Raw genomic sequence first — 13,508 nt, forward strand, 5'->3', positions numbered from 1 at the left:
AACCCTCCCCCACTACAACCACAGGCAGTTTGTCACAGTATCCCAAGTAAAGAATTGATACTCCATGACCACTCTTTAAATGAAAAAATAATATAAATTACAACTGCACTGGTACTGATGATAACTATGATATTTACAAATGAAATATCAATATCATGAGAATGATATACATATAATGCGTGTAAATAACCAGCGCCTCCTTAATAGATAGATAATCATTTCCATTTCTATCCATTCTCATTTTGTCTTTGTAGTTAGTGGTTTCTATTAACATAATGAGGAAATGTTGTTTAGTAATGTACCTGGCATCAGTAAGAATCAGTGAAATGTTCACTGACCACGTTTTACATTTTTGTAATTATTTTTCCACTCAAAATAGGCAATCTTCCAATACATTATCCACTCGCAGTGACTACAGCATTATTCAACTTTTTTATGCTTATGTTTAGGCATTGGCAGCACCTAAAGGTTAGGGAAAGATCATTGTCTGTTTTAAGACTTTAAACACTTGAGAGAAAACACAATCTTTCCCTAACCTACCTAACCACAGACAGGAGTCTGGACAAGAAACCCTGGCTTCCTGGGCATAATCCAGGCAACTATTACATTCCTTTCCTTTCAAAATGTATTTACTGTTGCATATTAGTTATATATAGGTGTAATTTCTAGGAGACAGTGTTGCATAAGAACTGGAGTTGTGGAGTGCAAGTATAACTTAATTAATTAAAGTGTTTGGAGAGAGGCCAGATCTCCTCGGTAAAACACATAACTACCTCTTTGTCCCACACTCATTTTAATATTTAGACTTATTATTTTTTGATAGACTTAAATGGCTTTCACCTCTTTTCAAAGTAATTCAGAAAAAGTAAATAGTTAGGTTGAAAGGTTTTTTGGCCTTAGTGGACAAATCACTGAATGTCATCCCATTAAAATTGGTTCCAAGGTTCTTCCCATTTGCTGTTTGACTACAGCTGGGTGGGAGGTGACTAACTCATAACCTCATAAACAGCCTTGGCTGTTGCAACTTCGCTGCTCTAAATAAAGACCTGACTTTGGTTTTGTGGGAAAAAGGAGATGGCTCTTTGGAACCTCCACTAACAATTTTATGGCCTTTTAAGTATATCTTTTTTTTTAGTTTGCTTTTATTCATTAGGGATGGTAATGTTTGTCAACCTGCCAATAGAACACAGTGTAAAATATCTTTACAGCTAATAAATGGATTGCCACAATATTTGGGACAGACATTCTTGCTCCTACGAGGATGAATCTCAATGTCTTTGGTCATTGGGTTGATAGATTTTAATTATACCTGGTATTTCCTTTTAAGCCACCAGCTGGTTAGAATTTATATTTAACAATAAAGGTAACCACAAAAGTCATCAGCCTCAGTTATACGTACATGAGCTTATAGCAAATTCCCATCTTGTTAAAAGGAAGGTTATGGTAGAGGCTCAATCATTCATCAGTCATTTATTAGATGATAACTACCATACTTATGTTCTATATTCTGTCAAAGCTATTATTTAATATAATTATGAACAATGTTCTTTGATTGTGGGGACAAAAGCCTAAATGCTCGTAGTTATTTCCAAAACCACGAGCATTCGAGCAACTACACTGGTTAAGTTCCAAACTGCATGACTGATCAGCTCACATTAGTAGTACATAATAACCCTTAAGTGGAGGCAAATTATACCACAGTTGGAGAACTTCAAATAAAGGCACCCTTGAAAAAGTTTTTTAAAACTCTTCATGCCTTCTGTCCAATGGCTTGGTGACAAATGTAGCCACATCACAAATTGCCCTCGAGCTCACACTCCAACAGAATGGCTTCAATTTTTCTTCTCTACAATTGCCTCTCATTCATTACAATGGGTCACATTGATGTAGCTAGCACAAAAATGCAAATTCACATCCAATTTCATGGATCTGAAAGCACTCAAAATAGCCTGAACTCTGCCATGGAGAAGCACATGGAGGTGCAGAGCCGTGATAGGCTTGATAAGATGATCCACGGGGTGCAGAACAGCTTGGGTTGTCAGGCATTGTTGGCTTTTAGTGTGTCTAGCTCATTTACGCCCCACCATACTCCAAAGGAATATTGATCAGGAGAGCTATGCTCTCAGTGAGAGTTGAGTCTGACTCTGATACTTTCTAATGTTTGAGCCTGGTTTTAGAAAATAATTAAATCTGACTCTGTATTATGCTTACATTGCATTAAACACCCATTATCTGGCCCTAAATTTCCTTTCTAATTGTGATTTGAACAAAAGGAGCGAGACAGCATTCTGTGAAATCCACATATTTTTCAGATAAACAACTTATTCCAGCAAATTTTAAAGGTGGAAATAAATTTCAGGTGTTTATTTGTTCTGAACATGTGTACAATATATGAAGGAGAGTTCCAAAATGTAGGATTTCACCTTCTCTACCCTAATACAATATAATTGGGGAAAAGCCCACAAAACATATTTTTTTACAAGAAAAATGTACTTCTTTGCTAGACATTTTCGTCCATGAGAATCTCACATTTGCAAAATTAGCGTATTTTTTAAGTCACCCTTAAAAACTCACTTTTATCCTCAGCCTTTTCTATTATCTGGCAAACATGCAATCGAGTGTATAGTTACATACTACATATATATATATATATATATATATATATATATATATGTATATGTGTATATGTGTATATGTATATATGTATGTGTATGTGTATATATATATATGTGTATATGTATATATGTATGTGTATATATATGTATATATGTATGTGTATATATATATGTATGTATATGTATGTATATGTATATATATATGTATATATATATATGTATATATATATATGTATATATATGTATATATATATGTATATATATATGTATATATATATATATATGTATATATATGTATATATATATGTATATATATATGTATATATATGTATATATATATATATGTATATATATATATATATATATATATGTATGTATATATATATATGTATGTATGTATGTATATTTGGTATTTTATTTTTTCATCGTTTTTAGCTTTAATTTTATTTAATTATTCCTGCCCATTGTAAAGCACTTTGTAACTGCTGTTTTGACAAACTATATGGTCATTCTATTTCTTGTCAAATAGTTGCAAAACCATAAATCTGGGTATTGTAGCAATGCTACCAACAAGCTTTGAAGGTGTTGCAGACAGAAGTACCCATGCTGTACACAGACCTATTTTCTGTCTTAGGAATTGCACACATACTGCACACATAAAAGGGTTGGCTGTCTAACAGTGGACTGGATGTTTTCTGCAGCAAATCTGAAACCACAGAAGCCCTACTGTAGATAGTGTATTATTCCTTATCAGCATTTGGATGAGTGTGCAGAATATTAACTCAAACCAAACGATTCACAACATCAAACCATTGAGAGTCGTTGCTTCTGCAGCTGCTGGGACTTTCTGTCTGACTCAGCAGGTACTGGCACTGCCAGAGCAGCTAAAGTTTAATATGGTATCAGATAGCTTCTTTGGCTGCTCACTAAGCCAAAGGAGTTTATTGAAGTAAGTGAAGAAAAAATGGAGCACTTATTATTTTGATCCACACTGGCATGGCTCTAGGGATGTGTGGTCTGTTGTCTGTTCCACAGTTCACACAGATTCATAGTCCCTAGAGGATGAGTCCTACTGACTTTGGTGATCCTCTGCTTATTTTTCAGCAGGTTGACATTTACGGTTTTGAGTGAAATGTCTTGACAACTATCTACCTTTTCAGAGATGACATTTTGACATGTCCAGTAGGAAAAACACCGGTTAAATAAATGAATGATGCAGGGTCAAAGTGTCGTGCATGCTGTCATAGCTTACTAGGAAACTTGAATAGAAATGAGCCCTCGTTAATTTTATTTGTGAATTTCACCTGTGCTTCTACTGCTATGACAAGATGTGTGTGTGGCTATCAGATGGATCGTACTCTTCAGGATAATTTGTGATAACGTATGTGAGCCATTAATTTGTCCAAAACTTTGGTTTTTGACCAGATTACCTGCAAGACTAATGGCATTTCGTTTAGCTGTATTTTGTGTTTTGTGCTAATTAGCAAAGGTTAGCATGGTAACATGCTAAATTAAGATGATGAACCATACCTGTCTAGCATTGTCATTGTGGGCATGCTAGCATGTTGCTGTTAGCATTTGTCACAAATGGCACGCAAAGGAAAGCCTCATAGAGCCGTTGCTGTGGACTCTTCTTGTCTTTAACCTGTCATCAAGTCTCAGTGTGTTTAAACAAAACTAATAAGATAAGATGATATATGCTTTGATCAACCAACAAAAAGACTCTTGGGGTCCTCAATGCTGGTTTGCTAGTATTGAGATTTGAGTTCAGTTTGACATTTATCTGTAAAAGCCAGATTTATTTTCTTTATTTTTTACAGTGATTAACAGGAAGTTAAGCATGACACATAAAGACTTAAAGTTAAAGTTAAACACAAGATTTGACATGGACATCATCAAAGGGCTAATAATAACCACTTTTACAAACATTTCTTGCATACACAGCATAAAAAAGATAACATTTATACATTTCTCAGATTTGTTTAGGAGTTTGAGCACATCTAGAGGGAACTGAAGATTGGCTTGCTGGTCCTGAGGGACCCTAACTGTGCTGTATCTGTTCATGCACAGAGAGGCTTTATGTGACTGTTATTCATGGATCAGGCAGAGATTGAGAATTGGCTACTGAAGCACCTGCACTATTTTTACGTGCCAAATATGAAAAGAACTTAATGATCTGCTAATTAATTTGTGAAGTCATACAGCAGCATTCCACTAAATCATTTGTGAAGCAAATTAAAAAAAAGATGCCTTCAGTTGTAATAATACAATACTGTTCCGCTGGATGCATTTTTCCATTAGTCACAAGGCCTGCAAAGATCACGTATGGCATTTATTATGCAGAGACTCACCCTGCTGTGCTTGTACACAGGAGGTGTCAGTTTTGCATTCTTCCTCTCTGTTTCTGAATTCAGTCTTGATTATGTCATTATATGGCAGCCGCATATTTGACTGCACTGCCTACGATATCTCCAAGAACCACAGCAGGCTAGAAAAGGCAAAGTGTTCATGAATTGCTGTCTCTATTTTCTTTCTCTCAGCAGGTTGTCAACAAGTAATCGGTCTCCATACAAATGATGTTTCAGTCTTAGTCGTTTAATTGTTGCTGGTCTGTGTGCAGTGGATGAAACACAGAAAGTGATAACAATACGCAGTTCCAATTAAATTCACTCATGTGTGACTTATACTTGAGGAATTGCTTTCTGCTCCTGTCAGAAGTGTTTAGGACTTTACAGCACCTTTCTGCATTTATGCAAACACCGCGTGGGCTCTGTGAAACTCTGGTCTGCAGCCAGATATGAAATTATTGAGCAACCGCAGATATGGCGTGTTGTGTGCATGATCTGTTTGCTTCCTGTGTGCTTATGGCTTTGGTGAAAAGTGAGTTGATTATTTTACTTTATTGCTTTTGTGTTGTGGTAAACAGACCTGGAGAACTTCAAGACCCAGAGAAGAAGTCCAGTGAGGGTTCGTGAAGGTCAAGGAGTGGTCTTACTGTGTGGCCCACCACCCCACTCTGGAGGTAAGATGGATAATTCTGATGTTTGCTGCCATGTGAAGTCGAGCTGCAGCGATAAATCTATTTAAAGATTAGTAGTTCACTAGCCTAGTAAATAAATCACAGACTATTTTGATAGGATGTCATTTTATGATTTGTAAAACACTGATCGACATTTTCACCGTTCTGACAGTCGATTAATTCATAGATTCATAGTAATAGAATTGGTTAGTTGATCAAATTAATTTGAAAATAAAAATAATCTTAAATTGCTGCCCTAATTTGAAGACATTTATTTTAATTGCAATCTTATGGAATCAGTTATTTGTGCTCCAGTTGAACAAATACTACTTTACACAGAAACATCGTCATGGTGTGTTATCACTTGCCTGATTGCTCATCTACTGCGTGTTTATCTGTACAAAGTGGAAGTCATGTTTGTGCTCTCCCCCTCAGTTCTCCTGGTTGTTTGTTTGTGTTGTTGAGGTCAGTGGAGTGAGTCATTTTTACTTTGGGACACTCTGGCCTGTCAGCCTGATTTTCAATGGGGGCGAGGAGAAACTTTGGCATGCAGACTGAAGAGGCTGTCTGTGGCTGGGGCCCTGCCAGGCTGAGTAATAGAGCTTCTCTCTGAAGGTGCTTTGTCTGCGTCTCATCAGCCCTTTGCATCCATGGCATTATCAATGGGAGTTAGCATCCAATGCTATTAACTCCTACACAGGGGTCTGGAGATGTGTTTTTTGCTCTGCCAGCCGGCATGGCTGAATGTAATTCTCCACTGTTGGAAAATCAGGATGTACTGTAACATAGTGCACACAGCAGGTGGTGGGAGGGATGTCTTTAGTTTTAAAGATCAGTTTTAAAGAGCCGCTTTACACCAAATTATCCTTCTCACTCACATTTTTGTTTGAAGATACATTGGCTCTGTATTTTATGACAGTCTCTTATGGTATGTCACATGAAAATGATTGAAATTCAACAGACTGGTATTTCCAATTGACTCTGAATGCCGAATCAGGGTGTAATATGAGGGTTGCTTTCTCAAACAGCTGCTTTTACTATTATTATTATTATTATTATTATTATTATTATTTGTACTGTATTTCTACTGGTTAAGGATGAGCAATTATTAAATATTATCATTTATCAAGTAATAGTAGAATCATATCATGATGATTTGATCATTCTCAATTGTGTTGCCCAAAGTAATGATTGCAAGCAAACTGACAAAAATAGTCATTGAGGTAGCTGGTTTTACATGTGTGAAGTAAACATTGTCTCATGTAATTCATAAGTTACACATTGTATTGAACATGAATTGTATCATTTATATGTAATTGTGTTGTCTCCTCAACAGCACTTCATAAACCCTAGGACTGGACAATAAGATGTTTGATAAATAATCATCAGTAATATGAATATAATGAATAAATGAGTAAAGGCAAATATTAGACATTAGACAGTCTGATAAGTTCAGAAAATGACATCACTTTACTGTAATGCAGCCTTCAAAACCAGGAAGACTGATGCCATCACGATAACATTTTATCCAAAATCGAAGATGATATATAGTCTCATGTCACAGTAACAATATAACATGAATATATTACCCAGCCCTAATGTGTACTAAAGCTTCAGCTGCTGGATCTTATTAGAACATAGTGAAACAAACTATTGTCTGGTAAACTTTAGTCGACTAATTCATGAGCTGCTGCTGCTGGGGGAAACCCTGCAGTGCAGCTGCTGCAATTAGAGTACAATGAGGTGTTTTTTTTCGTTGTTGTTTTTTTCATCACACAGTCACTTGCAAACCTAACAGTGGGCCTATATTTGTAGTGCTTTGCCCTGTATATGTTATAATGAGACGTCTCACCTTGTGTTGACAAAATAAGCTGGAACAATGAGCCATATGCTTACATTTGGCAGCCTCGCAGTGTAATGCCGGACTCATCCCCTGGTGCAAGGTGTCCAACGCACACTCCAAACAGGAAAAAACAAAGCAGCAGCCTTGTTAGGACTGTTGGGCTATAGTAGCAGTGTCATGAAAGTGTCTTAAATATTGAAAATATTACTAATGCATGTTAAGTATTTGTAGAGAAACACTGATTTAGTCCTGAGAGTGGCCTTATGCAAAATTCTGTCTAGTTTTTAGCTGAGAAACTTGGTGAACTGTCTGTTGTGCAGGCAATCCTGCAGGCACCAGACTAATGCTTATAATTTGGAAGAGGAAGATTGCGTCCTTTATGTGAGTGCATTGATGGGGAGTGTAGTCCCCGGACAACCTTCCGGGTTAGGCAGCATTTTAGCGATGAGCGCAGAAACGAGTCGACATTGATTGACTTCTCCTTGGATAGATTTCACATGCCAAATCCTTTTGGGCAATTTGCACATATTACACATACACAGACTGCAAGCAGGCTATTTGCAAGCCAGTCAGAAAAGGGAGGAGATATTCAGTAAACAACAACTCATTTATTCACTTGGAAATGTGTCGATATAGCTTAATGTGTAACCTTTAAGTCACCCTTGAGTCATGAAAATAATCGGGATTGTTTCATGTAATGAATGCTGAAGTCAGTGTAGGTTACACTGTTTAATTCAAGGCTTTCATATTATAAATACTGTGGCTATGTCCTGTATATTGTAAACAATTTAAATGCTTTATACAGTTGTTGCAGCATTGTTTGATCTGTTCTAGAAGGTTACGTCACTCTCAGCGTGAGTTTTCAATATCTACTGCAAGTTTCTATTCAGAGCTAGAGATTAATTTGTTTATTTCATATCCCCATGGTGTGAGAACACTCCTTGGCAAATTGTCAGAAAATATAGATTAAAATGTGATGATCTAATCTTAATTAAAACTTTATTTAGCAGGATGTGCCAGGTACACGTTGCCAGACAGACAATTATAAATCAGAAATTACTTGCATGCCAAATGTCCAGGTTTGTTCCTGTTGGCAATTATGTGAGCGCAGAATGACAGGTTTGTTGCATAAGTACATAAAGTCACATGTGTTGCATGACAGGTCCAATAGTTATATTTTTTTTGGCCAAGGGAAGTTTTGACTTTAGGCACTCACTTATACTCGCATGTTCAAACCCCCAAGAATTATTCAGAGGTGCTGGAAAGGGCCCGAAGTGTTGAATGACCTTGACAAGAGGTCATAATGCTTAAATGTGAACATCACATCCGCATTTTAAAGCGTGGAAACTCATCTGATAATAAACCGCATTTTATTTACGTTAACAGCAGGTGGGAACCTTCCCCCTGTGAGAAACCGCACAGCGTATGTGTCATTTAAACACCTTTGAAACTCACCTTGTCTAATCATGTGAATCATCTCCATGATAGATTTTTCTCACACATGGTGTGTTGCCCTGTCACTGGCACGGCTTTTTCTTCTTTCATACCCTTTAACTAACAGATGGTTAAACCAGCAGGGGTTTTCTATATTCTTTGTCATCTTTCACTGCCATACTCTGGTGCAATAAGGGGATTTCAGGACAGTGTTCTATTTAAATTAGGATTAAAAATATAACATCTCTCTTTGTAAACTCATTTCCATAACATTCAGGAGACTCCCCCAGCTTCTGATGTTGCACTTTGCTAAAGAACTTCAACTGCTTTGTTGTGCGTGCGATCTTGCATATTTGACAACATCACACTTCACAGATGTTTACTGAGCTGTATGCGACAGTATGTTTGGGTGAAAATTTGACTAAATCATTGGAAATTCAATATTTGGGTGTTGATGTTTTTGTCTTCAGGGAAATGTTAATGGACTTATTTAATAACTTTGTTCAATAATTCATGTTTGTCTTGTCTGTCATTTGCTACCAAAATGTATTCCATTTTATTTAGACTGCAAACTCCCTTTGGACTGCCTCCAACATGACACTGATCATTTGGGACTAGAGTCCTGGAGGGGTTGTTGTCAGTAACCAACACTGTTACATTGCACCTGGCCCATATCTGTCACATCCAGTCTGATACGAAACCTTTACCTGCTCTTAAAAAGGAATGATAACTACATCCACACTAACATAAAATCTGTAGCCCTGTTGAGTGTTTTGCCATCATCATTTTATTATCTAGGACGCTGAGAAAACACGGACATTGAACTTTTAATGCCATTGAGCTACATAAACTCACATTATCATCGGAGTGTATGCTTCCTCTCATTACATGGTAATAATATATTATGATTTACATTTGAAAACAGATTTATGTTTAAGCACACTTGGTAGCAATTATTTTTGCTGCTTGTTTTGCTACTCATTTGCTACAGTTCCCCTTTGACTTATCAGTGTTGGAAAGTTAAGTATGTAAATGTTGGCCCAGTCATTTTATGATATTGTGAGGAAGCCTGGTCAGTGGGTCAAAGAAGGTGGTAGGAGGCAGACTCAAGTAAGGCACTCACTAATGATGTCTAAAACGTTATATTTACACTTCTGCAAGCAGAGTACATGTATGACGATAGTGTTAAGGAAAAAAACACTCAATAAGTTAAACCTCAATATCACACACACACGGGTCCACTGACATTGTTCGTTCAATAAGCCCTCCAGTCTGCTGAACTATTAGCCAAGACAGAGCCACATGTCTCTCAGAGTTGTCTCATACCTACATGTACATTTCTGACAATATTTTACTTGTTGGTTAATGTTATCAGTACAACATTCCTCGCCATCTTGTATAATCACCTCTTCAATTACTTAATTAAGTTTTTTTCTTCTAATATCCTCAAATCAGAAATGGCAGCAGAAAGTGATATAAAAACTGGAGGCATCATTACTATAACATGACACTTATATTTATATTACACAAGATTAGCCAAATAAAATATTGTGGTTTTATGAGCATGTCAAATGCATTCATACGTCCTTTTTCAGGAACAATCTATGACGGCATACCATCAACTGATCGACTGTGTTACTTAAAATTAGCATTTTTACTTGTATTTAACGTGTTTATATATAAACTGTGTTGGGGAAAAAGTAGAGTTAATTTATAAAATAAAATTGATTCCATAGACTTGGTGATGCCAAGAAGAAGAAGAGAGATTACAGTGTTTTATAGAGACAGAGACAAATTTAGTTCTAGTAAGAATTCAGAACTCATCACAAATGAAACCCACTTCTGATACAATACAATGAAATACTTAGGATGCTGAAAACCAAGTCTGCATCATTAATGCTCTCAAACTGTCAAAGACAGTTTTATTTGGCTGAATGATAATTCATTGCTAATCTGGGTATAATTCATTCAAACCGGGTCAGCTTGCTTCCCTGCTGTTTTGCTCATATCAAATAAACACAGCCAGAGCATGCTTTTGTCCAGCTGACCAGTAATGTACAAACTGCTTTCATTTACACCAGCAGCCTCTTCACTCCTTCTTGTTTTGATGGATCATAGCTGCTCTCTGGAGACATAGCACAGTGCTCGGAATGATACATTTTCTGACAATATTTTCAGCAGCTGTCATGTAGATTATGCCCATTGACGGAGATGTTGAGGATGCTGTAATGGGCTTTAGGATGAATCATTTCCAACATCTTTACTGAAGGGCTAGCCTGACCATATCTGCTGTGATAATGATGTATGCCGTCTAGTTATAGTTACATGCTCACACATTCATGCATACACGTGCACCCACACACAAGTCATTTTCTTGTCCTCATTCAGTCGTTTCATAGACTAAAAATATGAATGGCGATACGTATGTGAGCAGTTTCATCCAATCATTTCTTTTTAAGAAAAAGAGGGCTTCAGCTGACAATTATTTTTGACCTAAAAATGATTTTTATGATCATGGTCTGTAGGCAAATTGTGACAAAAGGTCCCTCACAAGCCATTTGACCCAATGATGACATTTTGAAACATGGTTTTGTGCAAGTGACCCAAAGATAATACGTTCTTTGTCACAGCAGAATAAGAATAACAGAAAATGTCCTTTTTTGATTCAAAGTTTTTTAATAAAGGATTGATAGTTGAGGCCTGAAAAAGAAATGTATGAAGAAAAGTAAATGTATAAAGCAACATCAATGCAAGTATAAATCGCAGGAAAGGTTTTTTTAAAATAGAGGATAATTTTCCTAACCAACTTTATATATACAAGTATCAATAGACAGCTGAATTTATCTTCAGAAAAATGTTTTGATACCTAGCCATGTATGTATTTTGATCTATGCAGTTTTATTTTAAACTCAACTTTATATTATTTTATTTTGCTTTTTCAAAACCAAACACTTGAACAACTGCATATAACCCACAAATGACAGAACAACGTTAACAAGACAACAAGCAAAATCAATTAGACAAAGTCCAAAATAACAACAAAATTAATTAACTGAACAAAACAAGACAAAACATGAGTGACATTGAGGGCACATTGCATCTCAAGGATCATATGGTCAAACACATCCTCAATACAAGAAGAGCTGGACTAGGTTCAATAGAGAACTTTTACTGAATATTGTCACAAGAGACCATTTAAACTCATAAGAATATAAAGATTGAAAATGAAATGGCATGACATGGCTACATAAAAATGTGTGAGAAATACATGAATATTCTCAGAGAAATTTACAGCACTATAGCTATATTGTTGCACGTCTGAAACACCAGACTGGTGTTTAAATAGACTCTCACAGTGTTGGAGAAGTGAGAAACATGCTCTCATAAAGGGTGACAGGGCATAATTCATGATCAGCACAATACAGCCTTAGACAAGGATCTGCCTCATCTCCCCTTTAAAGGATTTCAATATCCCATGCATGATTCAGGAAGCCATTATTTCATTTTAATGATGCGTCAAAACCCTCCAGACAGCAGCAGGAATCTGTTGGGTGCAGCCAGGATGTCCTAAAACTGTAAGGCGGCTAAAAGTCGTGCTGACCAAAATATTGTCATACATCTGAGAGGAGCTGCAGCAGTGTTGTTCCACCACGCTGTACTGTATTTGCATTAGATATCGGTCTGTGCCTTCTTTTGCTTTGAGAGGGTCTGAATGGCTGCGGTGAGTCCAGGACCTAATGCATCTGACCTCCTTTCACTAATGGAAACCGGCCTTTTAGATTTACTCAAGGCTGAAATCACTTGTTCCCTCTATGCAGTGCATCTACCTCAAAACAGAGGCTGCTTGCTGGCCAGTGACAACACACATAGCTCGCAGGGATTTTTCCCATGTGCGTGACCTAAGCCATTTCATAGAGTGAACTTGTTGTGTGTTATGAATACGGATAGGTAGCCCTGGATAATGGCTGTTACTGTCTAGGGAAGAGTCTTGCGAGTACCAACTTTGACACAAGTTGTGCATACACTTTACTTTGATACAACACACTTGTGCAAAAACCCACTCTGGATTCAGTATGTCCTTGGCCTGTCATGTTCCATTTCTCTGCCCTGCTCTCAGATCATTAAGGGGGAATTGATGCTGCCTGTTCATTATACAAGGGCTAAATGGACCCACAATGAAAATCTGCCACTCACTGTCAGTCATGATTGCATTATTCCATTACCGCCCATCCGCACAGGGCTCTCAAGTCAAATCATCAAATACAACCATTGGCGCTTTCCACTTCCTATTTCCTGCTTCCTGTTTCTCACCATGAATCTTTAACTAACCAATTAGTAACCTCTTATTTGCTGCTGTTCCAGCTTGTTGCTTGCACTATTGGAAGTTATTGTTTCAAAAACAGACATTAAATATAGATGAAGTCATCAGGATGAGAGCTGGGATATATTATTTAGGGGCGAGAGGATATTACAGCTGTGCTCTCTGTGGGGCCGATGGTTCAAGCAAAGAAGTTATGGTTGACGCAAGTCATTGTGACCAGGATGGAGCTCAGTTCATGGTACAAGGTACAAGGTTATTTTTTCATCATTATACAAA

General features: G+C 37.0%; 1 protein-coding gene across 3 annotated transcripts in view; it reads left to right on the forward strand.

Moving 5' to 3' along the window:
• Positions 1 to 13,508, forward strand: part of cntn3a.1 (contactin 3a, tandem duplicate 1) — an 85,047-nt gene that overhangs the window by 26,006 nt on the left and 45,533 nt on the right. For all 3 annotated transcript variants that reach the window (XR_012179533.1, XM_073471172.1, XM_073471173.1), the window contains exon 5: positions 5,542 to 5,637. Coding sequence is in view for 2 of the 3 variants with exons in the window: in XM_073471172.1 (XP_073327273.1) it covers positions 5,542 to 5,637 (96 nt within the window). In the remaining variant the exon portion in view is untranslated. The remainder of the gene's footprint in view (positions 1 to 5,541; positions 5,638 to 13,508) is intronic.

The sequence above is a fragment of the Pagrus major genome, chromosome 7, assembly GCF_040436345.1.
Source record: "Pagrus major chromosome 7, Pma_NU_1.0".
Taxonomy (NCBI): domain Eukaryota; kingdom Metazoa; phylum Chordata; class Actinopteri; order Spariformes; family Sparidae; genus Pagrus; species Pagrus major.